Source organism: Triticum urartu, chromosome 5A (genome assembly GCF_056163025.1).
Source record: "Triticum urartu cultivar PI428250 chromosome 5A, HENAU_Tu73, whole genome shotgun sequence".
NCBI classification, from domain to species: Eukaryota; Viridiplantae; Streptophyta; class Magnoliopsida; order Poales; family Poaceae; genus Triticum; species Triticum urartu.
Window position 1 is genome coordinate 666,679,787 of NC_141877.1, and position 20,864 is coordinate 666,700,650.

The following is a 20,864-nucleotide window of genomic DNA, read 5'->3' on the forward strand; positions in this document are numbered from 1 at the left end:
CTACGTGTTCTGCCTCTAAGCTAAAATTCACTAGCGTCGTCGCTATGCTTGGAGGCAGCCTCCAGCGATCAAAAAATATAAACGGATCTACTCCTTTCGTTCGGAATTACTTGTTTCGAATATGGATGTATATAGAACTAAAATACAACTAGATGCATCCATTTATGCGACAAATAATTCCGAACGGAGGGAGTATATACCAGTGTATTGCTGTAAAAAATGTTCTATGACAAGTGCATGGAAAGATTGAAATCAGCTGGGATATTTGAAATTGTTTATTTCATATGGGACCCATCTTTAGAGGCAAGGACGGATGCTACACACCCTGAGGTCTTTGTACATGCTCGGGGTTGGGGTGTAGGGCCCACCTTAGAGGCAAGTCTGCCTCTACACATTGGTGATGCTCTTAGTAAGCAAAACTACTGCTCCCTCCGTCTTATAATATAGAACATTTTCTGACACTAGTGTAGTGTGAAAAAAGTCTTATATTATGGAACGGCAGGAATAGAAAATAAATAGCATACTTCACATATTGTCAATGCAAAACTACTGCTCCCTCCGTCTTATAATGTAGGACGTTTTCTGACACTAATGTAGTGTGAAAAAAATCTTACATTATGGAATGACGGGAATAGAAAATAAATAGCATACTTCACAGACTGCCAATGCAAAACTACTAACCAATAAATAGCATATTTCTAAGACATCAAAAATCACGTCTTTGTAAAAAAAAAACTCCACACAAAGATATAAAATTGGACATCACGTAAAAATCGATCCACCAATGACCAAGAAAAACTAGAAAAGAAGTTATCTAGGTTATCCTTCGATTTTTTATCGTTTAACTAGCCACGCAACTCTTCACTTCTTTATTTAGTCCATGATCAGTGAAAATGACAAATCTTTGGAAAAAAAAGGAGCACCTGCAGCCTCCACCTTTCTCCTCCCACCGCAGTTCCGCCTCTACCAATGCCGTGCGCCGTCACCTCGCCCGCCGTCACCCATGCCATGTGTGCCGCCCCTACTCGCTCCCCCACTCCCTTCTCTACCCGTCGCCCGCCCTACCCCTTTACTGCGGCAGGGGCACGGCCGGATCCTTGGCCGGCGAGTCGGAGGTGCCGAAGCCCTTGGCCAGGGAGCGTTTGTTTACTGGATCTGTCCGGTGGGAGATGGTAGCGCGGGATATCTTCAACCGGTTTGGATGACGGTCATGTAATAGGATAGGCGATTAGTTTACATATCTTTGTTTTGCCAGCCGGTGGTGGCTTTGGGGCATTTTGTTTTTGACGTTGTGGCTCTTTGTGAGGTTGCCGTTTTTCTGTTTTCAGACTATAAGACCTTGTTGAACCTCTTTATTTATCTATAAGTGTAGCCGTATGCATCCTTTTGATGCAGAGACCGAGGAGTCCTCCTTTTTGAAAAAAAGAGCAGGCAGCATCAGCCGATGGGGCTCACCGCGTCCACGTTTCTACCGGCGACCGGAGGAGATGAGTCCGCAAGGAAGGTATAAGCTGGGCCCTGCCAACTCGATTGTGTTGTGATGCTGCAATCTACCCTGCTTCTTCTTTTTCAGGGGAATAGTAATATTGTACCTTTGTTTTTTGGGAAGGGGGCAATACCTTTCCTGTTCCAAACTAAAAATCATGCCTTGCTTCGAGCAGGACGGATTCTTGGATTCTTGTCTTTCCAAGCTTCTGCACCAGCAAAAGAAGAGATTTTTTTTAATGAAATCATCCAAAGCGCAATGTTCAGTACTGTGCAGTTTTTGCTAGCGAGTAGTTTATCTTCTCATCGAGCTTTACTACTACTTTGCTTGGCAGAGGGTAAAGCAAGGCCGGACGGTGCCTTCTCCATCCAAGAGGAAAAGCTTACAAGAGACTAATGGGCTGGGCAGGAAAGACGGTTCTTCAGCAGCCTTCGATATATAGATATAATGGTCCTGGGGGACAAGTGACTAGTTTGCTGATCAACCATAATACCCAAATCAACTAGTGCTGCATCTTTGTCTCATGGATACTTAGCGAGCTAATTAGGATTAGGAGTCCTGCTGCTGTTCTGCGACAAACCTCCCTCCCTCGTGCCTTCTTCTGCCATCGAGGTGAATCTCTTTTACATGTCTTAAGATCTAGATTAACTGCAAATTAGGTGCTCTACAAAACAGCAAACTGTACATGTTCCCTTGTCTTGGATAAACAATGTGCTGAAATTTACTACTAGTACCGTTTTCTCTGCATCTCTGCAAATAATGCAAAAAATGTAGGGTGTGGCTCATATCTTCCTGAAATTTCGTCTTGGGGAAATGTATTATAAGTTGCGCCCTTATCTGTACGAAATATTTGGTTCAAGCGTTGTAGGAGAATTATTACTAGCTCAGCACTTCAGTCGAGCACAAGTGACTTGCAAGATTAGTTAGTTCTTTGTTCCTAAGAAATACGTAGTAGGTTCTAGTGATATGGCACTCGCCCAAGTGTCGTCATTTCCACCTACCTTTAATAGAAATTTGAAATATCAAAAAGAAATTGTCTAGATCATTTGTTTGGCAGGTCAAGATTGAAATAGTGCTACTAGGTTGGTCTAGATCTCTATGTTATCATAGAATTATTACAAGTATATAAGAAATACAATATATATTTGGAAATGAATTTCATAAACTCCCTTATGACTTTTGAGTACCCTCTCTAGTCTCTACTAATTAAAAGATGTTCCGCTGTGAGCTACATAAAGAAGTTTTTTTTTTTGCGAATTTACATAAAGAAGTTACATGTGAGCCAATAGTTCTTAGTATGTTCTGGTTATGTTCTCATGCTTGCACTACATGTACATTGCATTAGTATATGCAAAATTTAATAGTTTAATTCGACTGTCATGGTGGCTGTAATATTGTCTCTGTGGTTTCGTGTGTACTTCTTCTGAAGGAAATATATGTATGTACTTCAACTAATTTGTTTGTAATATGATGATTCTCATGTGCATTCAGTGGTCACTGATGGCTGGAGTGATGCGCCTATGGAATGGTTGGGGGGTCCAGATCCTAGTGCTTGTTAGCTTCATGCTGCAAGTGTTCCTGCTCATGTTCGCCGGGATGCAACGGCGGAACATCTCCATTGTCCCAATGGATCTCCTCTGGCTAGCATACCTGCTGGCAGACTACATAGTGGTATACATCCTTGGCCACATCCCACATGACCTTCTTTGGCAAGTCCCATGGACACCAACAGCTCATGGCGTTCTGGGCGCCGTTCTTGCTGGTGCATCTTGGTGGCCAGGACAACATCACGGCCTACTACATAGAAGACAACAAGCTCTGGCCGCGCCACCTGCTCTCATTTGTTATGCAGACAGTGGGAGTGGCCTATGTCCTATACAAGTATGTCGCTGGCAGCTGGATCTTGGTCAAAGTCTTGGCGATGATATTTGTCAGTGGTTTTCTCAAGTATGGGGAGAGAGTATGGGCGCTCAAGTCCTCCAGCCTGGACAACATGAGTAAATTCCTCGACAGTAGGAAGTTGAGTGAGGCTAAACGAAAACGGCGTCCACCATGGACCCAAGGGGGGAGATTGTATCTTGAAGAGACTCTGCAGGAAGCTCTTGACCAAGGGGAGAAGTTTGATCTTGAAGAGGTTCTACAGGGAGCTCATGACCTGCTCCCCATTTGCATGGCTCAGTTGGTGGACTATAAGTTCTGGCCATCTACATTGCAGAGTCAAACCGTAGAGCTATTTGCTAACAAGGGCCAAATGTTCGAGTTTGGTTGAGATGCAGCTCTCCTTGATGTATGATTTCCTGTATACAAAGGCAGTGGTGGTCTTCACATGGTATGGATGCTTCATCCGTGCCATTTCAGCAGTTGCCACCATCACCGCCTTCTTCCTATTTCAATCAAGCATTGGCAAAAATGACTTGAACAGAGTTGATGTCATTGTCACATACATCTTACTAGTTGGGGCTGTCTTCCTAGAAACAATGGCATTATTGAAGCTAATCGGATCAACATGGACATGTGCATTGTTGCGTGCTAGAAGATGGCATCGGCTTCACAACATAGTTGTATCTGTCCGGCGGTGTGTCAGGGCTGCAGAAAGAAATAGAAGATGGTCAGGTTCCATTGGACAGCCCGAGTTGGTGAACTCGCCCCATTTTTTTTAGAAATGGACTCGCCCCATGGCAGTGGAGGTTGCGTGTCCGTGCAGTGCCTGGGAATGGGATGCAAAGATTTGTGGAAGAAGCTGCACCACTCCTTGGCTGTCATTTCAGATGGTACTAAGAAGTCAGTGTTGGGAGAGGTAAGCAGAATGGTGGGGGCATGTCAAGGCAATGAGGAGATGAGGAGGAGTTACAGCGGTCAGTGTGCGCTGAACCCATGGAGCGAATTCTTTGAGGATCCCACCTCGCATGCTGGAATTGATTTTGATGACAAAATCCTTTCATGGTACTTTGCCACCAAAATGTTCTTCTCATTATCGCCTCAAGCAGGGGAGGAGTGTGGTTATGTTGGGGAGGCAATCAGGGCAGTCTCTAACTACATGATATTCCTCCTTGTTGAACGTCCATACATGCTGCCTAGCCCTGTTCGGCCCGGATTGTATGCCAATACTGAAGCAGCATATATTGGGCGGCTTGATCTTCGTCGCGTGAAATGCATCAGCAGAAGGTGGGAGCTGGATAGAAGAAGGGATGGGGCCGAGCTGTACAGAGGGGCACAGAGGAAGTTGGACATAATAAAGGAGGATCTGGACATAACAAGGGAGGAGATGAGTGGTAAGTATCGGCCCGATATATGGAGGGAGTTGGATGGAAAAAGGATGGAGATGTTGAAAAGAAGTTGTGAGGCAAGGGAGAACATGAAGGAGCTCAAGAGAATAATGACAGACGTGGTGCACCTAGACAAAAGAAGCGAGGAGCTGCGTATGGGGCCTATTCCTTCACCTGCCTTGGCCCGTGGAGCGGACCTTGCTCTTAGGCTGCTAGAGGTGGAGGTGCGGCGGGTGGTACTTGGGGTGTGGGTGGAGATGTTGTGCTATGCTGCACACCACTGCACTAGGGATTCCCACGCCAGGCAGCTCAACAGTGGCGGAGAGTTCATCACCGTCGTCTGGCTTGTGTCCACTGCCATGTTCAATCTCCAGTACTGTGACGAGCCCTGGTTTAAGAAGGGCATGTCGGAGTTCTTCACGCCACCGTCAAAGCGCTTGCGTCTTGGGCGCCGGTACTTCAGAAAGTTGTGCTGCATCATTCGGGAGTGTTTCCTTAAATGCAAAGGAGCAACAGCTATATCCAGGTGGGATCTGCCTCTTTACCGTAGGTGATTTCTTCTTAAAATAAAAAAGGGAAGAAAAAAAGAGCAGCAAACAGCGATGGCCGACAGCATGCAGCGGCATGTGGTTCAGCTGGAGTATCTGTTTGTGACATTCATTCACTTACCTGTTTGTTGTACAGTAGTGCTCTTGTCTTGTCCAATCTTTCTCTTCTTCCTACTGGAGATGAGGAGTCGTGTTTAGAGGTTTGGATTTGCCCTATACAAGTATATTTATATGTAAATCTCTTGCTGCATGACCTTAATAAAATGTACAAACGGCAGGCCTTGTAAATTCAGCAGCCTTTTTGTTATTTAAAGGGTTGAGCGCGTTTTCATTTTGCCAAACCTTCCGCTTGCTACAAGTATAATTATTATTTTTTGTGGGAATTGGCAAACAAAATAAACGGAATTGGCCCTTTTGATCTACAAAAGTAGAAACTTCTTCTCTTACACCTCCATTTTGAAAAGAAAAAAAAATAGAAACCGTGTCTGGTGAGATGAACAAGGGTGACGAAGCGACGACCACAATGGCGCACCCGGATTACTTGAACTCTTGAAGCATGGAGAGGCTCAAGCTGATGTGCAAGCAGATGCATGCTGTGCAAACGTGTCTCCTTCAGCACGGCAGCGCGATAACTTCTGGCTCTGGCGATAGCACTGCCAGCGTCCATCAAGTTCCTCATCACTCCCAAGAGTATGAAAGTCATCACTGAACTTGGCGGTTTCAAGCATTTAGGAGTACATGACATGACAAAAGTTGCCATGGAAGCTGCCTTGGTTCCTTCGGCTCTCTACTTAAGTTCCCCTCACAAAAAAAGAAAATCCCGAGCAACATGTTAGACAATGCGTGTAGCAACAAAGAAAACACATTTGCATCATGATTCATGAGAAAATCCCGTTGAAGCCTACACCCGAAAGATCCCTAAGATGACTAACCTCTGACCACCCACAATGGAGGCAACGAGTTCGCTAATTCAGGCTCACCAGAGCCCTGTCAGCGCCGAAGCAAGCAACCTTGGTTCCATTCCTCTGCATTCCCAAAGCTCAATGACGTGACCATGAGAGCTCCAGAATGGAGTCACCCATGATCCATGGCGCAAAATGTTGTTGGTAACATACATGGCAGGAGATGGACGCCACAAGGAGGAAGAATCAAGAATGGAGTGGTACTAGGGGAGAAGGAGGGCAGGATCGGATGAGGACTCAGCTGCGGAGAGAGAGGCGACACATGTACTTGAGGCCATTGGAGAAAGATACGTGCGGGGGAGCCGGGCGCGTGCGGCGTGCAGGTCCCTCGACCAGTCAATTGTTTGAATCATTTTCCTTTTATAATTCATAGGTTTTTGCAATTTTCTTTTGGTTTAACCTTGCATTTCACCTTGTTAGAGTTGTGTCGAATATTGTGTACAAGATAGGTTACAGTTGGACTTGTATTTGTATTGTGTTTAGATAGGATATGAAGTCGTGTCCTAGTAGGACACTTGTATCCTAGGCCTCTCTTATATAGTGGGAGTAGACACACAATGTAACTTATGCCAACAAGCCGGCGGCATGTGCCGGTGTCCAGGGCGACCGGGTGCGGTATTGTAGCGGTGTCATGGGGAGGAGCGTCCATAGTCAGGCCTCGGGGATGTAGCCATATCGGTGAACCTCGTTAACAAATCTCGGTGTCGTGCTCGTATGATTGCTTGGTCCTTAAATGATCAACGGTATGCCTCGGATTTATTTTAACAAGTGGTATCATAAGCTAGGTCATTCGGAGGCTGTGGATCGTTGATCGAGAGGAAGAAGAAGCGTCGACATAAATCTGCAGGAAGCGATTGTAATATGGGATGAATATCATCGGCGAGTTACGATCCAGGCAGACCGGTCATGTTGTGTTATCTTCGAGCAGTAATCAGATCGTGAAGCAGATACATGGCAGCAGTTTTTGGCTTACTCGGCGAGATGCGATCGAAAACAGCGCAGGCAAGTCATGCGGCGGTCGATCAATGGATCGATCGGGCAAGCGTATAGGAGGCGCATGTTGAGATCGTTGAGCGGGGTTTGGGGCGGCCCATTGCAGGCAAGCCCAGGCGGGGCTGGCCGAGCGGAGGCTCGGGCCGTCGGGCGTACTCTTGTACGCGCAGGGCGCTGGACTCAAAAGCTGAGCACGGGATTTGTTTGGAAATAAAAAGGCCATGTATGACGCGGACGGAGGCAGATCACATCTAGCGTGAGAAAATCCATCAACGATAAGTATCCATTGGAAAGAAAAAGGTCATGGCAAAGCAAAGCTAGCATTGGAGTTTTGTGCCTGGAGCAGTTACACGTGAAGACCAAGATTGGTTGGATTTTGCTATTAGTGCACGAGGGTGTACCACGTAAGGTTTTGCTTGTGTACTTGGGCATCACGTGAGGAAAGCTCGAATAATTTTTCGCTGGGTCAGCCGTACAAAAAACCATGGCGCCAATGGGTACCAGGTTTGAGGTGGAGAAGTTCAACGGGACTGGAAGCTTTGGGTTATGGCGAATATGGGTGAAAGATTGTTGGCACGACAAGGATGCTTGAAGGAGTTGCAGGAAGTCATGTCAGCTAAGATGGAATTATCAGGTGATGGATGGAAATTCGCGGAAGACGATTTGGGAGCCTCGAGCGTGTCATACAGCCGGACTACTTCGGCTGGGTCGGACTGGACAGTCTAATGGATCGACGCAAGTCGGTTGGTATAGAAGACGATGGTGGGATCGGCGACAGCGACATAGGAGTGTGATGCTGATGGTGACCGACTTCTGGGGCGTGGAAACACGTGGCGCAGGCCTGAGTGCTTGTGTGACTTCGACAAGACTATGGAGCGGGGTTGATTCAAGACGGCGTACGCATGAGAGCTTGAAGTCATCCGGGCGCAAGGGGTGGACTGATTATCTACCATGGAGTCATGTTGAAGGTGGAGCTGGATTGAAGGGCTACGATGAAAGGATCTAGTGAATCAAAGCCTATTCAACAAAGAGGGAAAAGTGAGTGACATGCAGTTCGGACTGGAGCCCAGTGGTCTGGTGGAAGCGTGAAACTCGTCATCGGTCGACGATGGTTGATGGTATACTCCGCAGTGGAGGTTGAGTGGTGTGGGTTCGCGACCCTTGAAACTCGACCGGGACAGCGGAGGCTCGACGCGGTAATAGCGGTGAGGCGTGCGGTACGCACGGGGCATGGAGACGGGCCAGGGCTCTGGTGGTCATACATGTGGTGAGTCAACTGCAAATTTGACTCGGGATGACTAAAAGCAATGGTAAAATTCCTTCAAGTTTCAGACAGGCAGTCAAGAAAGGAGCGGTGATGTTGAGTTCAGGTAACTCTTATGTGTGACACCCAATATGTGAGTTGTTCACTTTCACGCAGGTCAGTGATCAATGTGTGATGGCGTTGGACGGATACTCTGAAAGTTGGGAGCGCAATCTAGAGTAATGTGGAACTTAATTCCGTTCAAGTGTTGACTCTGGTCAAGAAAAGAAGGGACTACAAGTTGCAGGTGGAGTCATATGAAGTCTTTGGAGTAGCAGCGGTACTCATGGGATAAGTTCAAATCCAATGTACATGGAAGTTTGACGCATTGACGAATTCAAGGAGGTGGAGAATATTCGTCAAGGTGAAGTTTGTTAGAGTTGTGTCGAATATTGTGTACAAGGTAGGTTACAGTTGGAATTGTATTTGTATTGTATTTAGATAGGATATGAAGTCGTGTCCTAGTAGGACACTTGTATCCTAGGCCTCTCTTATATAGCGGGGGTAGACACACAATGTAACCTATGCCAACATAATAGCACCGGAACGCAGGGGAAGCCGGCAGCATGTGCCGGTGTCCAGGGCGACCGGATGCGCTATTGTAGCGGTGTCATGGGGAGGAGCGCCCATAGTCAGGCCTCGGGGATGTAGCCATATCGGTGAACCTCGTTAACAAATCTCGGTGTCGTGCTCGTGTGATTGCTTGGTTCTCGGATGATCAACGATATGCCTCGGATTTATTCTAACACACCTGTTGTCCATCTATACATATAGATGCTCTAACAAACGCGCGCGCAGCTGTTCCGGGCACTCCAGCGGACGCGCAAAAGACGCGCGCGCTATAGTTGGTTCAGCACGCAGAGCAAAACGGTATCACGTGTCACTTATTTCGTGTGCCCGCTCCTGCGCGCTGGACAGCGACGACTCGCGCGTGACTTCCACCAACCGCCGGATCCAGCCGCTGGCGCCGCCGCCCGCACCTCCCCATTTACTCCGACGACCCGATGACGCTTCCCCAGCCTATCCCCGCACGCCGCCGCGGCTTCCTCCACCTCCTCTCGTCGCCGCCGCCCCTCGAGCGTACCATTCCTCCGACAAACAGTGCCGGGCTTCCCATTGCCGCTCGGCGCCCACAAGGTGTTTGACAAAACGTTTGCAAGGTATGTATTGCTTCAACTTATTTTGTAGATGAATTTGGTGCATGTTGTTTGTAGTTTTATAGACTAGTTTAAATTCAATATTGTAGATGAGTTCGTCATATGATTCTTCCGACGAAGAATTTGATATTCAAGAGGAGGAAGACCTTGCAATGATCCTAGCTATGCACGCCAATAAAAAGCTAAAGAACGATGGTTCGGTTATGGGTCGTCAGAAAATTTGGAGGGATAATATCGATGCCGACAACAGATTGATGAGGCACTATTTTGTGGATAATCCCGTATACCCCGAGTCGTACTTTCAGCGTCGTTTTAGGATGAGCACTGATCAAGTTGTTCAAAGCATTGCAAAGAAACTGGCAAGCCATGATCAGTTTTTTCAACAAAGGAGGAATGTCGCCGGAGAATTCGCGCGTAGCACCTTTCAAAAGGTGACAGCTGCTTTGCATATGTTGGCATACGGTATTCCTGCTAATCTAGTTGATGACCACTTAGCCATGGGTGAGAGTCAAGCCATCATGTGTGACAAGTGCTTCGTAGTCGGAGTTGTGCAAGTGTTTGGTCTGGAGTATTTGAGAGCTCCCAATGCTGAATACGCCGCAAGGCTTTTGGAGATGAACAAAGCTCGCAGGTTCCCAAGTATGCTTGGCTCAATAGATTACATGCATTGGAGTTGGAGGAACTGTCCCAAGGCATGGCATGGACAATTTCACGGCCAAAAAAAAGGTTTCACTATAATCCTTGAAGTAGTGGCCGGTCAAGAGATTTGGATTTGACATGTTTTTTTTTGAATACCTGGATCTTTGAATAACATCAATGTTCCTAATCGGTCACCACTCATGAATAGGATTTCAAATGATGAACTGTCACCGGTGCAATTTGTAGCAAATGGTCATACATACAACTATGGCTACTACATTGCGGATGGCATCTACCCAAAATGGTAAACATTTGTGAAGCCGTTGAAAAAATCGAAAGGTAAGAAAAAACTTGATTTCCACAATGCTCATGCGGTGGCTAGGGAAGATGTGGAGAGAGCTTTTGGGATTTTGCAAGCCCAATTTGCTATTGTGAAAGGACCGGCTAGATTTTGGGATCAAAAGATCCTTTAATATATCATAAACGCTTGTGTGATCATGCATAACATGATCATCGAGAATGAGCGTGGGCAAGATTTAGACTACTCCTAATATGAGCTCTTGGGACGTCCAGTGCGGGTGCGACAGAGGGCTGAGAGGGTGGCTTGCCTCCTATCATGCCATTCGACGTGTCGAAACACATGATGATCTTCAGAAGGATCTAATCGAGAAGTGGTGGGCATGGAATCAAAACTAGTGATTTGTATGTTTGATGTTGTAACTATTTGTTTAAATTGTAATAAAACTGAACTATGTATTGTTAATTTATTTTTTATGTGTTTGATCTTTTTGGTTTTGTTCGCCGCGCGCAAAAAGTTGCTATTTCGGCGCTGTAAATGTTATTTTAGCACGCCGCGTGTTGAGCGCATGTTGGAGATGCTCTTAAGGAAAACCAAATTTAAATATAGACCCTTTGTAATTACTATTATCACCCTACCCTGGCTTGCAAAGGCCACTGAAACTAGAGACATATGCATCCTTGTACACGAAACGAACAAGGAAATTAAACAAAAATCTAACGAAAAGAGGTAGCTAGGACCCTTGGCACAATCACAGTGCAGGCTCTTTTCCTACATGCACTCTAAACTAGCTTTGCAAGGACTATATGCACCCCCTCTACAACACGAAACGAACAAGGAAATTAAACAAGAAGAGAAACACACATCAGGTACGCTCTCCTCCTCATCTGTTGTTTCCGTCCATCACCATTTCGTTTCCTGCCAAAACTGAGAAAGAAACATCTCGACTCACATATACAGTAGAGAGAGAGATGGCTGAAGCTTCCCGGCGAGCCGGCGGCTCATCCTCAGGCGACATCTCGCCGGCCATCTGCACCGACACACAGCAACCATTGGCTGCTGGCGTCCAACGATGACGCGAACTTCATCCAGGACGAGATGGAGGTCATGAACGGCTTCCTCCGCCACCTTGCCAGGACCCAGCAGCTGACTCCAAGTGGTGGGCAGCGCGGCGGCGACGAGGAGGTCCAGGTGTGGGTTAGGCAGGTCAGGGACCTCGCCAGCGACTCCCGAGACTGCATCAACCTCTACCGGCACACATCGCCCCGCCGTGCAACGGGGCTGCTGCGCTACATGCAAATGCCATGGTTCCTTGGAGGGTGCGCCACCATCCCTCGCAGCCGCAGCACCATCGCCAAGCGTATCCGGGAGCTCAAGGTCCGGGTGCAAGAGGCCGGCGAGAGACGGCTGAGGTACGGCATCGCCGTGCCGCCACCGCCTGCCATCATGCAAGCTTCTACTACCATGGCGATGGACAGCAGAAGGCCGCCTCTCCGCAGTGTCCAAGAATCAGAAGACCATGATGATGACGACGACGAGAGAGGTGCTTTCAGACGAGCTCTGGTCGATGCTGAGCCCAATATCCTGAAGGAAAGTGCAGCAGAGCTGACCGCCTGGCTGGGCAAGAAAGGAGACGGTGACGAGGCCAGAGGGCGGCCGTTCAAACTCATTGTCATTCTAGCACCAGATGATGCAGAAGGTACCGGTCTAGCTCAGCAAGTGTACCAAGATCCTTCGGTGTCCGGCGGCTTCAACGTAAAGGTATGGATCACCATCCAGAGGCCTCCAATCCTCTGGCAGATATTCCATGACCTGCTCTGCCAGCTCCTTCCTGACCAAAACCAGGACGTGCTGGACGACACATCATCAGATAACATGAAACTCCTGTGGAACATCCGAGGCCGCTTGGAAGGCAGAAGGGTCCTGATTGTTCTCGACGACCTCGATGATTACCCGGGCATGTGGGACCAGATCAGAATTGCTCTCAACTTCATAAGCCTCCCTGCTGGTAGCGCCATCATAGTGACCACAAAGGATGATGGGCTTGTCAAGTCATCTTCTCCAGATAAAGTGGTAACCTATTCCCTTGTGGATTTCTTCTTCAAGAGAGCAGTGGCCCTTGTAGCTAGCAATTTTCATGATAGCGATGTGCGGGGCGTCATACATAGCATTCTCAAGAGATGCGACCCGGATGTTGCTTCCATGAAGATGTTCCTCCATGCCTTGTATGCCAATCCCCACAGGACAAGACAGGAGCTGGAGAAGCTGCAGGAAAGCCTGTGTTTAGAGGCATGCCGCCGTCCTTGCGACGACGATAGCAGCTATAACTTCAAGCGGATGCTCATGTTTTCCTACAGTGACATGCCTAAAGAGTGCCACATGTGCTTCCTGCACCTATGTATTCTCCTTCCACAAGATCACAGCATCAGGAGGACATCCCTAGTGAGAAGATGGGCAGCCCAAGGCCTGATATCTGTGGAAGGTGATCATGGCTCAGCTGAAGTGGCAGCCGAGCGCTGCTTCGGTGCATTTGTCAGCCGAGGTCTCATTTGCCCTGCTGACATTAGTGATGCAGGCAAGATCAAGACTTGTGTAGTGCCTCCTCCAGTGCATCGCCTCATCACTGAGGTTGCAGAAGAAGAGAATGTCATCAGTGTCGGCTCCATGATCTGCAATGCACATCTTGGTGACAGCAAGAGGTGCCTGGGATCACTGCCCGCGTCCTCTCAACTGCTGCTGGTGAAGGTGCTTGATCTAGAAGGCTGCAAAGGCTTGGAGAAGCGCCATCTGAACAACATCTGCAAGTTGTTCATGCTCAAGTACTTGAGCCTCAGGAACACTGATGTTTCTGTGCTGCCCAGGCAAATCCATAGGCTGCAGCAGCTAGAGACGCTGGACATTCGGCAAACCAAGATACAAGCCTTCCCCACAGATTTTGCCAAGCTCCTGATGCTCAAGCATCTGCTCGCAGGCCATGCAGACTTCTCCCCGGTCAAGGACACCATCAACTCCAAGGAATCATTTTCCACGCCGCGGATGCCCCATGGAATCGGGGCCATGAGGGGGAACCTGGAGATACTGTCACACGTACAGGTCTCCGGGAGTGGCAGTGAGTCGATGCTCATGGATGTTGGGCAGCTAGTCAAGGTACGGAAGCTAGGAGTTGTTCTCCATGGCAAGAAGGTTGCCAGCTCCTTCAAGCATCTCCTCCAAGCAATCAGCAAGCTGCACAGATGCCTTCGTTCTTTGTCAATCCGAATTGGACATCCTGTCGATGAGACCGATCCTCTTACATTCAGCATGGATCAAGAGAATCCATTTTCACCTCCCGAGTTTCTCCAGAGCCTGTACATCGGCGGCCTCACAGGCGTTGGGCTGCCTCCATGGATCACAGAGCTCCACCAACTTGCCAAGATTACCTTGCGCGACACCTCCCTCAAGGATCATGCCATACGACTCCTTGGCAAACTCGGTGGCTTGCGCTGCCTTAGGCTCCGACAGATGTCCTACGGCGCAATGAAGATCACTTTTGGGAAAGAAGAATTCCCAAGCCTCAAGTTTCTCGCCATTGAGTGTTCCGACATCACCAACATAATCTTCGAGAGTGGAACGGCACCTAGGCTGGAGAAGCTAGCTTGGGCTTTCAAGAGCATGCAGTTCATCTCCGGAATCGGCAATCTCCCAAGGCTGAAAGAGCTCGAGCTCAGCGGCAGCTGCAACCCAGACCCCGTGAAGCAGGCCGTCGCACCACACCTGAATCATCCCGTCTTCAAGCACAATGCCTGAAGTTAGCCACTGCAGGCACCGACCAGTACGAGCCTGCTTGCTCTGGAGTGAGTGATGATTGTGTTGTGAGTGTTGCATGCTTGTGTGTTCCTACTTCTGATTGTTTTCCTCATTCTATCATGGACTGTGATTTGTATACGGTGTGGGATTGTTATACCATTGTGTGTTGGCTATGCAATAAAGACTTGTATTTCTACTGTGTGCAACAATCTTTCTTTCGTTTTGCTGGAACCGGTTCCACTTTGAGTTCTCTGTTTGAGTGTCTGCAATGCTACACCTCAGCCATGTCTAAATGGAAAAGATGTCATGTGCACCTAGGTGAAAAGATAAGCACATTGAGGCTTTGAAAGATTGTAAAAAGAATGTAGATACATTGTGGGGCTGAAATGAAGTATGAATCTATAAATTTTGGTCAAAAAAATATGTCCAGGCTGTTCACACTTATGGTTTCTTAGACAATTATCTCCCGTGTTTTTTTTCTGTATATCCCACTGAAGGACATATTTGTGGCCCAAAATTTGAAGATCCACACTTTATCAAGCGATGTACATGTAAAAATCGAAATTTTTCAAAATATGAACATTTTTCTATTTTTCAAAATTTAAATAAATGGGATGGGCACACAAAAGTTGTTCTCCGTCTAAATGACCCTATATTGCGATGTAGTATTAGTAACTACATTAGTTTGTGCAATGATTTTCTTAGCTTGCCAATTGAGACTGGAAGCAGCTAGCATCGAAGGAATAAGCCAAAAACTTAGATATCGATAGCTTGCCAATTAAGGCTAGAAGCAGCTAGCATCAAAGGTACAAGTTAAAGCCAAAAACTCTGATGTTGTTAACTTGACAATTAGGACTGGAAGCGATTAGCACCAAAGGAAGAAGCTAAAGCCCAAAAGCTTTGATATTCTTAGACTGTCAATTAAGACTGGAAGCAGCTAGCATTAGTTTGCGCAATGATATTCTTAGCTTGCCAATTATGCTTGTACTAATTATGGCCAAAGGGTACCCTACAACTTTCTTTTGTCATGATGATCAGAAACTTAGATTCTTGTCTTGATGGTTGCCAATTCTTTTGGCATGCACATGCTCCTTTGGCTATTCATTCTTATTGCCAACATTGGCCAAATAATGGGCAAGTGAAACCTTGACAGAAATTTTAACTAGACACTTTTCTGCTACAGTAAACTTGAGCTCAAACCGAACGAAAGACATCCTAAACCCACGGCACGCAACTCGGTATCAGCTCTGGGATTAGCAGCCAGCAAGTTATACCAGGATGTGCTTAATTGAAGTGAAGCAAAGCAAAGGATCTGTCATGGAAACTTGCAAGTCTTGTCCAAACATATTGCCCTCCTTCCACCGCAAGATCCATACCCATTGACTAATTTGATTGTATATACCGCTGCCGCAGTTTCCATACACATTGTATTCTCATAGGCCCCCCTTCTCTGAGCTAGCCGTAATAACCTACTATCACTAGCCATCAAACCGTGCAGACGCATAGGTTAGTATATCTAAGATGTCGTCACGCTCTACCTCCGTCATCGTCGCCAGAGCAGTGAGCGGGCACCATTTGCTCAAGATCGATGGGTACTCGCAAACCAAGGTGGTCACCCATGGTGGAGGCATCAAATCCTACACTTTTAAGGTCGGAGGCCACAGTTGGCTTCTCCAGTATTACCCCAATGGCGAGCCCTCGGGTCCTGACACTTACATAGATGTCTTCATTCAGCTTGTCAGTGTAAGCAGGGACATGCCGGTCAAGCCTGACAAGGGCATCTCAGCTCAAGGCTCGCTCAGTTTACTGGACAGGGCTGGGAAGCCAGTGCCATCATATACCAGCACCTTCAATAGAAGTTTCACAACCACTGGGATCTTGGTCTGGTACACCTCAAGGACGACCCTAGAGAACTCAGGTTATCTCAAGGACGATTGCTTCACTCTCAGGTGCGACATCACCGTCACGGAGCTGCGTGCCGAGAAAACAGAGGATTGCGATTTCGCCTATCTCCTGTGGAAGGAGGGGGCAGATGTGGCCTTCCATGTGGGAGGTGAGACAATCGCCGCTCATCAATGGGTGCTGGCTGCCCGGTCTCCGATCTTGAAGGCAGCAGCCGAAGCAGAGCTCCTTGGCGTGCCAGAAAGGGAGAAGAAGACGCCCACGGCCACCGTAAGGATTGACGACATGGAGGCAAAAGTGTTCAAGGCTTTGATCCACTACATATACATTGATGCATTGCCTGATGAGATAGACAAGGGAGATGAGGCAGCGACAGCAATGGCGCATCGATTACTTGAAGCGGCGGATAGGTACAAGATGGAGAGGCTGAAGCTGATCTGCGAGGACACGCTGTGCAAACGCGTCTCCACGAGCACGGCGATAACCACGCTGGTGTCAGCGGAGCAGCACCACTGCCAGAGGCTCAAGGCGGCGTGCATCAACTTCCTACTCTCTCCCAAGAATATGGAAGTCGTCTTGGAAAATGGCGGTTTCAAGCATTTACAGAGGAGCTGCCCCTCTGTTCTGATGGACCTCATAGAAAGGGCAAAAGTGGCCTGAGAGGCTGAGACTGGGAGAAGCAAGGATACCATGATCACGGTCATGGTGGCCATTTCTATTTGTCAATGCAGTGTTGGTCAATGTAAGAAGTACTACTGGTGACAATCAACTATGCTCCATACTAATAATATGCTGATGTACATTCGTTTATGTTTGGGAATTGTAGTTGTATTTGCTATACAATTATAATGCTTATGATTTCTTTTAATGTGTTATATCAACACTTAGAAGACTGCCAGATGAAAAGCCTAGCTCTAGCCTCCATGGTGGCGCCCTCCAGAGCCTCTAGCTCTGGAGTGATGATTGTGTAGTGATTGTTTGCAATGTTTGTGCTTCTCTATGAACCCTACTGATCAGTGTGTGTTGCATGCTTGTGTGTTCCTACCTCTGAATGTGTTCCTCATTCTGTCATGGACTATGATATGCATGTATCGTGTTTCATGCTCACAATGTATACCTATAAAAGAAATTGACAAAATTTTCCAAACCAGGTTTACGTCTGCCACGAAAAAGGGGCTGCCGATGGCGGTAGGGCCCACCAGCACCCCTGCCCGTTCCGTTGCACTGACGCAAACGTGTTATCGTCAAGCTGCCACCGTGCGCTGTGGCGGCAGGCTCTGCCACCGCCGGCTGTGGCAGCAGGTGCCACGTGTCGGCTGCCCGACCTAACGCCATGGTAGTTTTGTCAATACGGTGCGGACGTGGTCCTTTTTGTCAATACGAAAGCATAGCTGGTCTTTTCAGACAAAAAATTGAAATATGAACCTATAAATTTTGGTCAAAAAATATGTCCATTTTGAGGGTTGTGCACAGTTATGGGCTCTAGTTTAGACCGTCCTCTCCCATGTTTCTTTTTCTTTTCTGTATAACCCACAAAAGGACATATTTATGGGCCAGAAGTTGAAGTCTTGAAGATTCACACTATCGGACAATGTACATGTAAAACAATTCAAAATATCAACGTGCATGCTTTTCTATTTCTTTTTAAAAAAGGGCACAAAATCCGTTCTCTGTCTAAATGACCCTATATTCCAAAATAGAGCTAGTTTTTTTTTTTGGGGGGGGGGGGGGGGGGGGGGAGGGGGGCGTGAAATAGAAGTAGTGATTGAATTAGTTTGTGTGATGATATTGATAGCATTGATGCTGGAAGCAACTACCATCAAGGGAAAGCCCCAAAAACTTTGATATTCTTAGCTTGCTAATTAAGTCTGGAAGCAGCTACCATCAAGGGAACAAGCTAAAGGCCAAAAACTTTCATATTGGTAGCTTGCCAATTAAAACTGGAAGCAGGTACCATCGAAGGAACAAGCTAAAGCCCGAAAACTTTGATATTGGTAGCTTGCCAATTAAGACCGGAAGCAACTAGCATTAGTTTGCGCAGTTCTATTCTTAGCTTGCCAATTGTGTTTGGATTAATTATGGCTAAAGATTATCTTACCAATTTTTGGTCATGACCAAAAAAATTATCCTTGTTTGGATGGTTGCCAAAAAAAATTGCATGCCCATGCCCCCTTTTGGCTATCTAGCTCATTTTTCTTGTCATTGGCCAAATCATGAGCAAGTAAAACCTTCAATAAAAGCTAGCCAATTTTTTAGTGCGGTGAACTTCAGTTCAAACAAAGCACACCCTAAACCCGCAAAACCTTCAGCACAGGCCACCCACGCACTACGGCACACAACCTCATATCAGCTATGGGACTGGATGTGCTTAATCAAAGCAAAGCGAAGGATCTGTCATAAAAATTTGCAAGTCTGGGTCTACCCTCCTTTTCAGAAAGAAAAAGAAGAAGAAATTTGCAAGTCTTATCCAAACATATTACGTGCTTAATCAAAGCAAAGCAAAGGATCCATCATAGAAGCTTGCAAGTCTTATCAGAACATATTACCTTCCTTCAACTGGAGGATCCATAAAATATATTCATTCATTACCTAATTTTGCTTGTATATATTCGCACCATGGATTGTCATTGCTGCAGCCACAGCTGCAATTTCCATCCCATTGTTATTCCCATATGCTCCCCCTCTCTGAGCTAGCCATAATAATCTACTATTACTAGCCGTCAAACCGTCGGCAACCGTGCAGACTTAGTGCATCTAAGATGTCGTCACGCTCTACCTCCGCCATCATCGCCAGGGCGGTGAGCGGGCACCACTTGCTCAAGATCGACGGGCACTCGCAAACCAAGGTGGTCACCAATAGTAGCGACATCAAATCCTGCACTTTCCATGTTGGAGGCCACGCCTGGCGCATCAAGTACTACCCCAACGGCCAAGGTTCAGATAATGCCAATTGCATATCTGTCTTCATTCAGCTTGCCAGTGTTAGCATGGACTTGCCGTTCAAGCCTGACAAGGGCATCTCAGCTCAATGTGTGCTCGGTTTACTGGACCGGGCTGGGAAGCCTGTGCCATCATATACCTTCACCTTCGATAGAAGTTTCACAACCCCTCAAGGAGAGTGGGGCTGGTACAAATTCATCACAAGGTCGGAATTAGAGAACTCAGGTTGCCTCAAGGACGACTGCTTTCACTCTCAGGTACGACATCACTGTCACAGAGCTGCGCGCCAGGGAAACAGAGGATCGTGATTTCACCGATCTCCTGTGGAAGAAGGAGGGGGCAGATGTGGCCTTCCATGTGGGCGGCGAGACAATCGTCACCCATCGATGGGTGCTGGCTGCCCGGTCTCCAATCTTGAAGGCAGCAGCAGAAGCAGAGCTCCTTGGCATGTCGGAAAGGGAGAAGAAGAAGAAGACGCCCATGGCCACCATAAGGATCGACGACATGGAGGCAAAAGTGTTCAAGGCTTTGCTCCACTACATATACACCAATGCATTGCATGATGAGATGGACAAGGGTGATGGTGCAGCGACAGCAATGGCGCATGGATTGCTTGAAGCAGCGGATAGGTACAAGATGGAGAGGCTGAAGATGGTCTGCGAGGACATTCTGTGCGAAAGTGTTTCCACAAGCACAGCGATAACCACGCTGGTGTTAGCGGAGCAGCACCACTCCCAGCGGCTCAAGGCGGCATGCATCGACTTCCTCATCTCTCCGAACAATATGAAAGTCGTCTTGGAAAATGGCGGTTTCAAACATTTACAGAGGAGCTGCGCCTCTGTTCTCATGGACCTTGTAGAAAGGACAAAAGCGGCCTGAGACTGGTAGAAGCAAAGGACACGGGGATCATGGTGATTGTGGTACCATTCTTCTATTTATCACTGCAGTGTTGGTCAATGTAAGAAGTACTACTGGTGACAATCAAGTATGGCTCATGCTAATAATACACTAATGTGCATTCGTTTATGTTTGGAGTTGTAGCTGTATTTGCTATACAAGTATAATACTTATGATTTCTTTTAATGTCTATGCCAACACTTAGAAGACTGCCGGGTGGAAAGCCTAGCTCTAGCCTCCGTGGTGGCACCCTCCAGCGCCGCCATGGAAGCCCATGGCTCTTCTTCCTCGCCCTCTTCCGGCACCATCTCCAACAGCACAACACCCACCACCCCCAGACCTCCTATTCCATGCCAAGCTTTTCATCATCTTCCAGCTTTGCCTAGGCAAGGCGGGGCCTTGATTTCTAAAACTTTGTCCAGCGCAACCTTTCACTTGATGGTCTCCATCCAATCTCATCCCAAACAATCACTGCCATATCTTCATCTTCTTCCACTCAAACTCTCTCATCTCGACTACACCTTAGTGGCTGCGCTGGTGAAGTTTCGCTTCGGTGGTCATGCTACTAGCTTGAGCTAATGAATACACCAGCTCAATCATGAAGCTGACACCTGATGCTTGTCTTAGATCCTTCAGCTCTTTAATTAAGTAAATAGCAGTAGTAATCCTCCAGATCATGTCATGATA

At 47.3% G+C, this 20,864-nt stretch overlaps 2 protein-coding genes and 2 pseudogenes across 2 annotated transcripts; all 4 read left to right on the top strand.

Annotated features, from left to right (window-relative positions):
• The first annotated feature begins 2,651 nt into the window (after positions 1 to 2,651).
• On the top strand, positions 2,652 to 5,306 carry LOC147973896 (uncharacterized; annotated as a pseudogene).
• A 6,280-nt stretch (positions 5,307 to 11,586) lies between these two features.
• Positions 11,587 to 15,082, top strand: LOC125511498 (disease resistance protein RGA4-like). Its single transcript, XM_087525131.1, has one exon. It carries the CDS (start codon positions 11,751 to 11,753, stop codon positions 14,436 to 14,438), a length of 2,688 nt encoding a protein of 895 aa, XP_087381257.1. The 5' UTR covers positions 11,587 to 11,750; the 3' UTR covers positions 14,439 to 15,082.
• Positions 15,083 to 15,332: 250 nt separating this feature from the next.
• Positions 15,333 to 17,445, top strand: LOC125506436 (BTB/POZ and MATH domain-containing protein 2-like). Its single transcript, XM_048671252.2, has one exon. It carries the CDS (start codon positions 15,960 to 15,962, stop codon positions 16,998 to 17,000), a length of 1,041 nt encoding a protein of 346 aa, XP_048527209.2. The 5' UTR covers positions 15,333 to 15,959; the 3' UTR covers positions 17,001 to 17,445.
• Positions 17,446 to 18,944: 1,499 nt separating this feature from the next.
• Positions 18,945 to 20,760, top strand: LOC125507598 (BTB/POZ and MATH domain-containing protein 2-like; annotated as a pseudogene).
• The last annotated feature ends 104 nt before the right edge of the window (positions 20,761 to 20,864 follow it).

Bases quoted from the DNA above. Each gene is read 5' to 3' on its own strand.
- LOC125511498 (XM_087525131.1), top strand. From the start codon at position 11,751: ATGGAGGTCATGAACGGCTTCCTCCGCCACCTTGCCAGGACCCAGCAG.
- LOC125506436 (XM_048671252.2), top strand. From the start codon at position 15,960: ATGTCGTCACGCTCTACCTCCGTCATCGTCGCCAGAGCAGTGAGCGGG.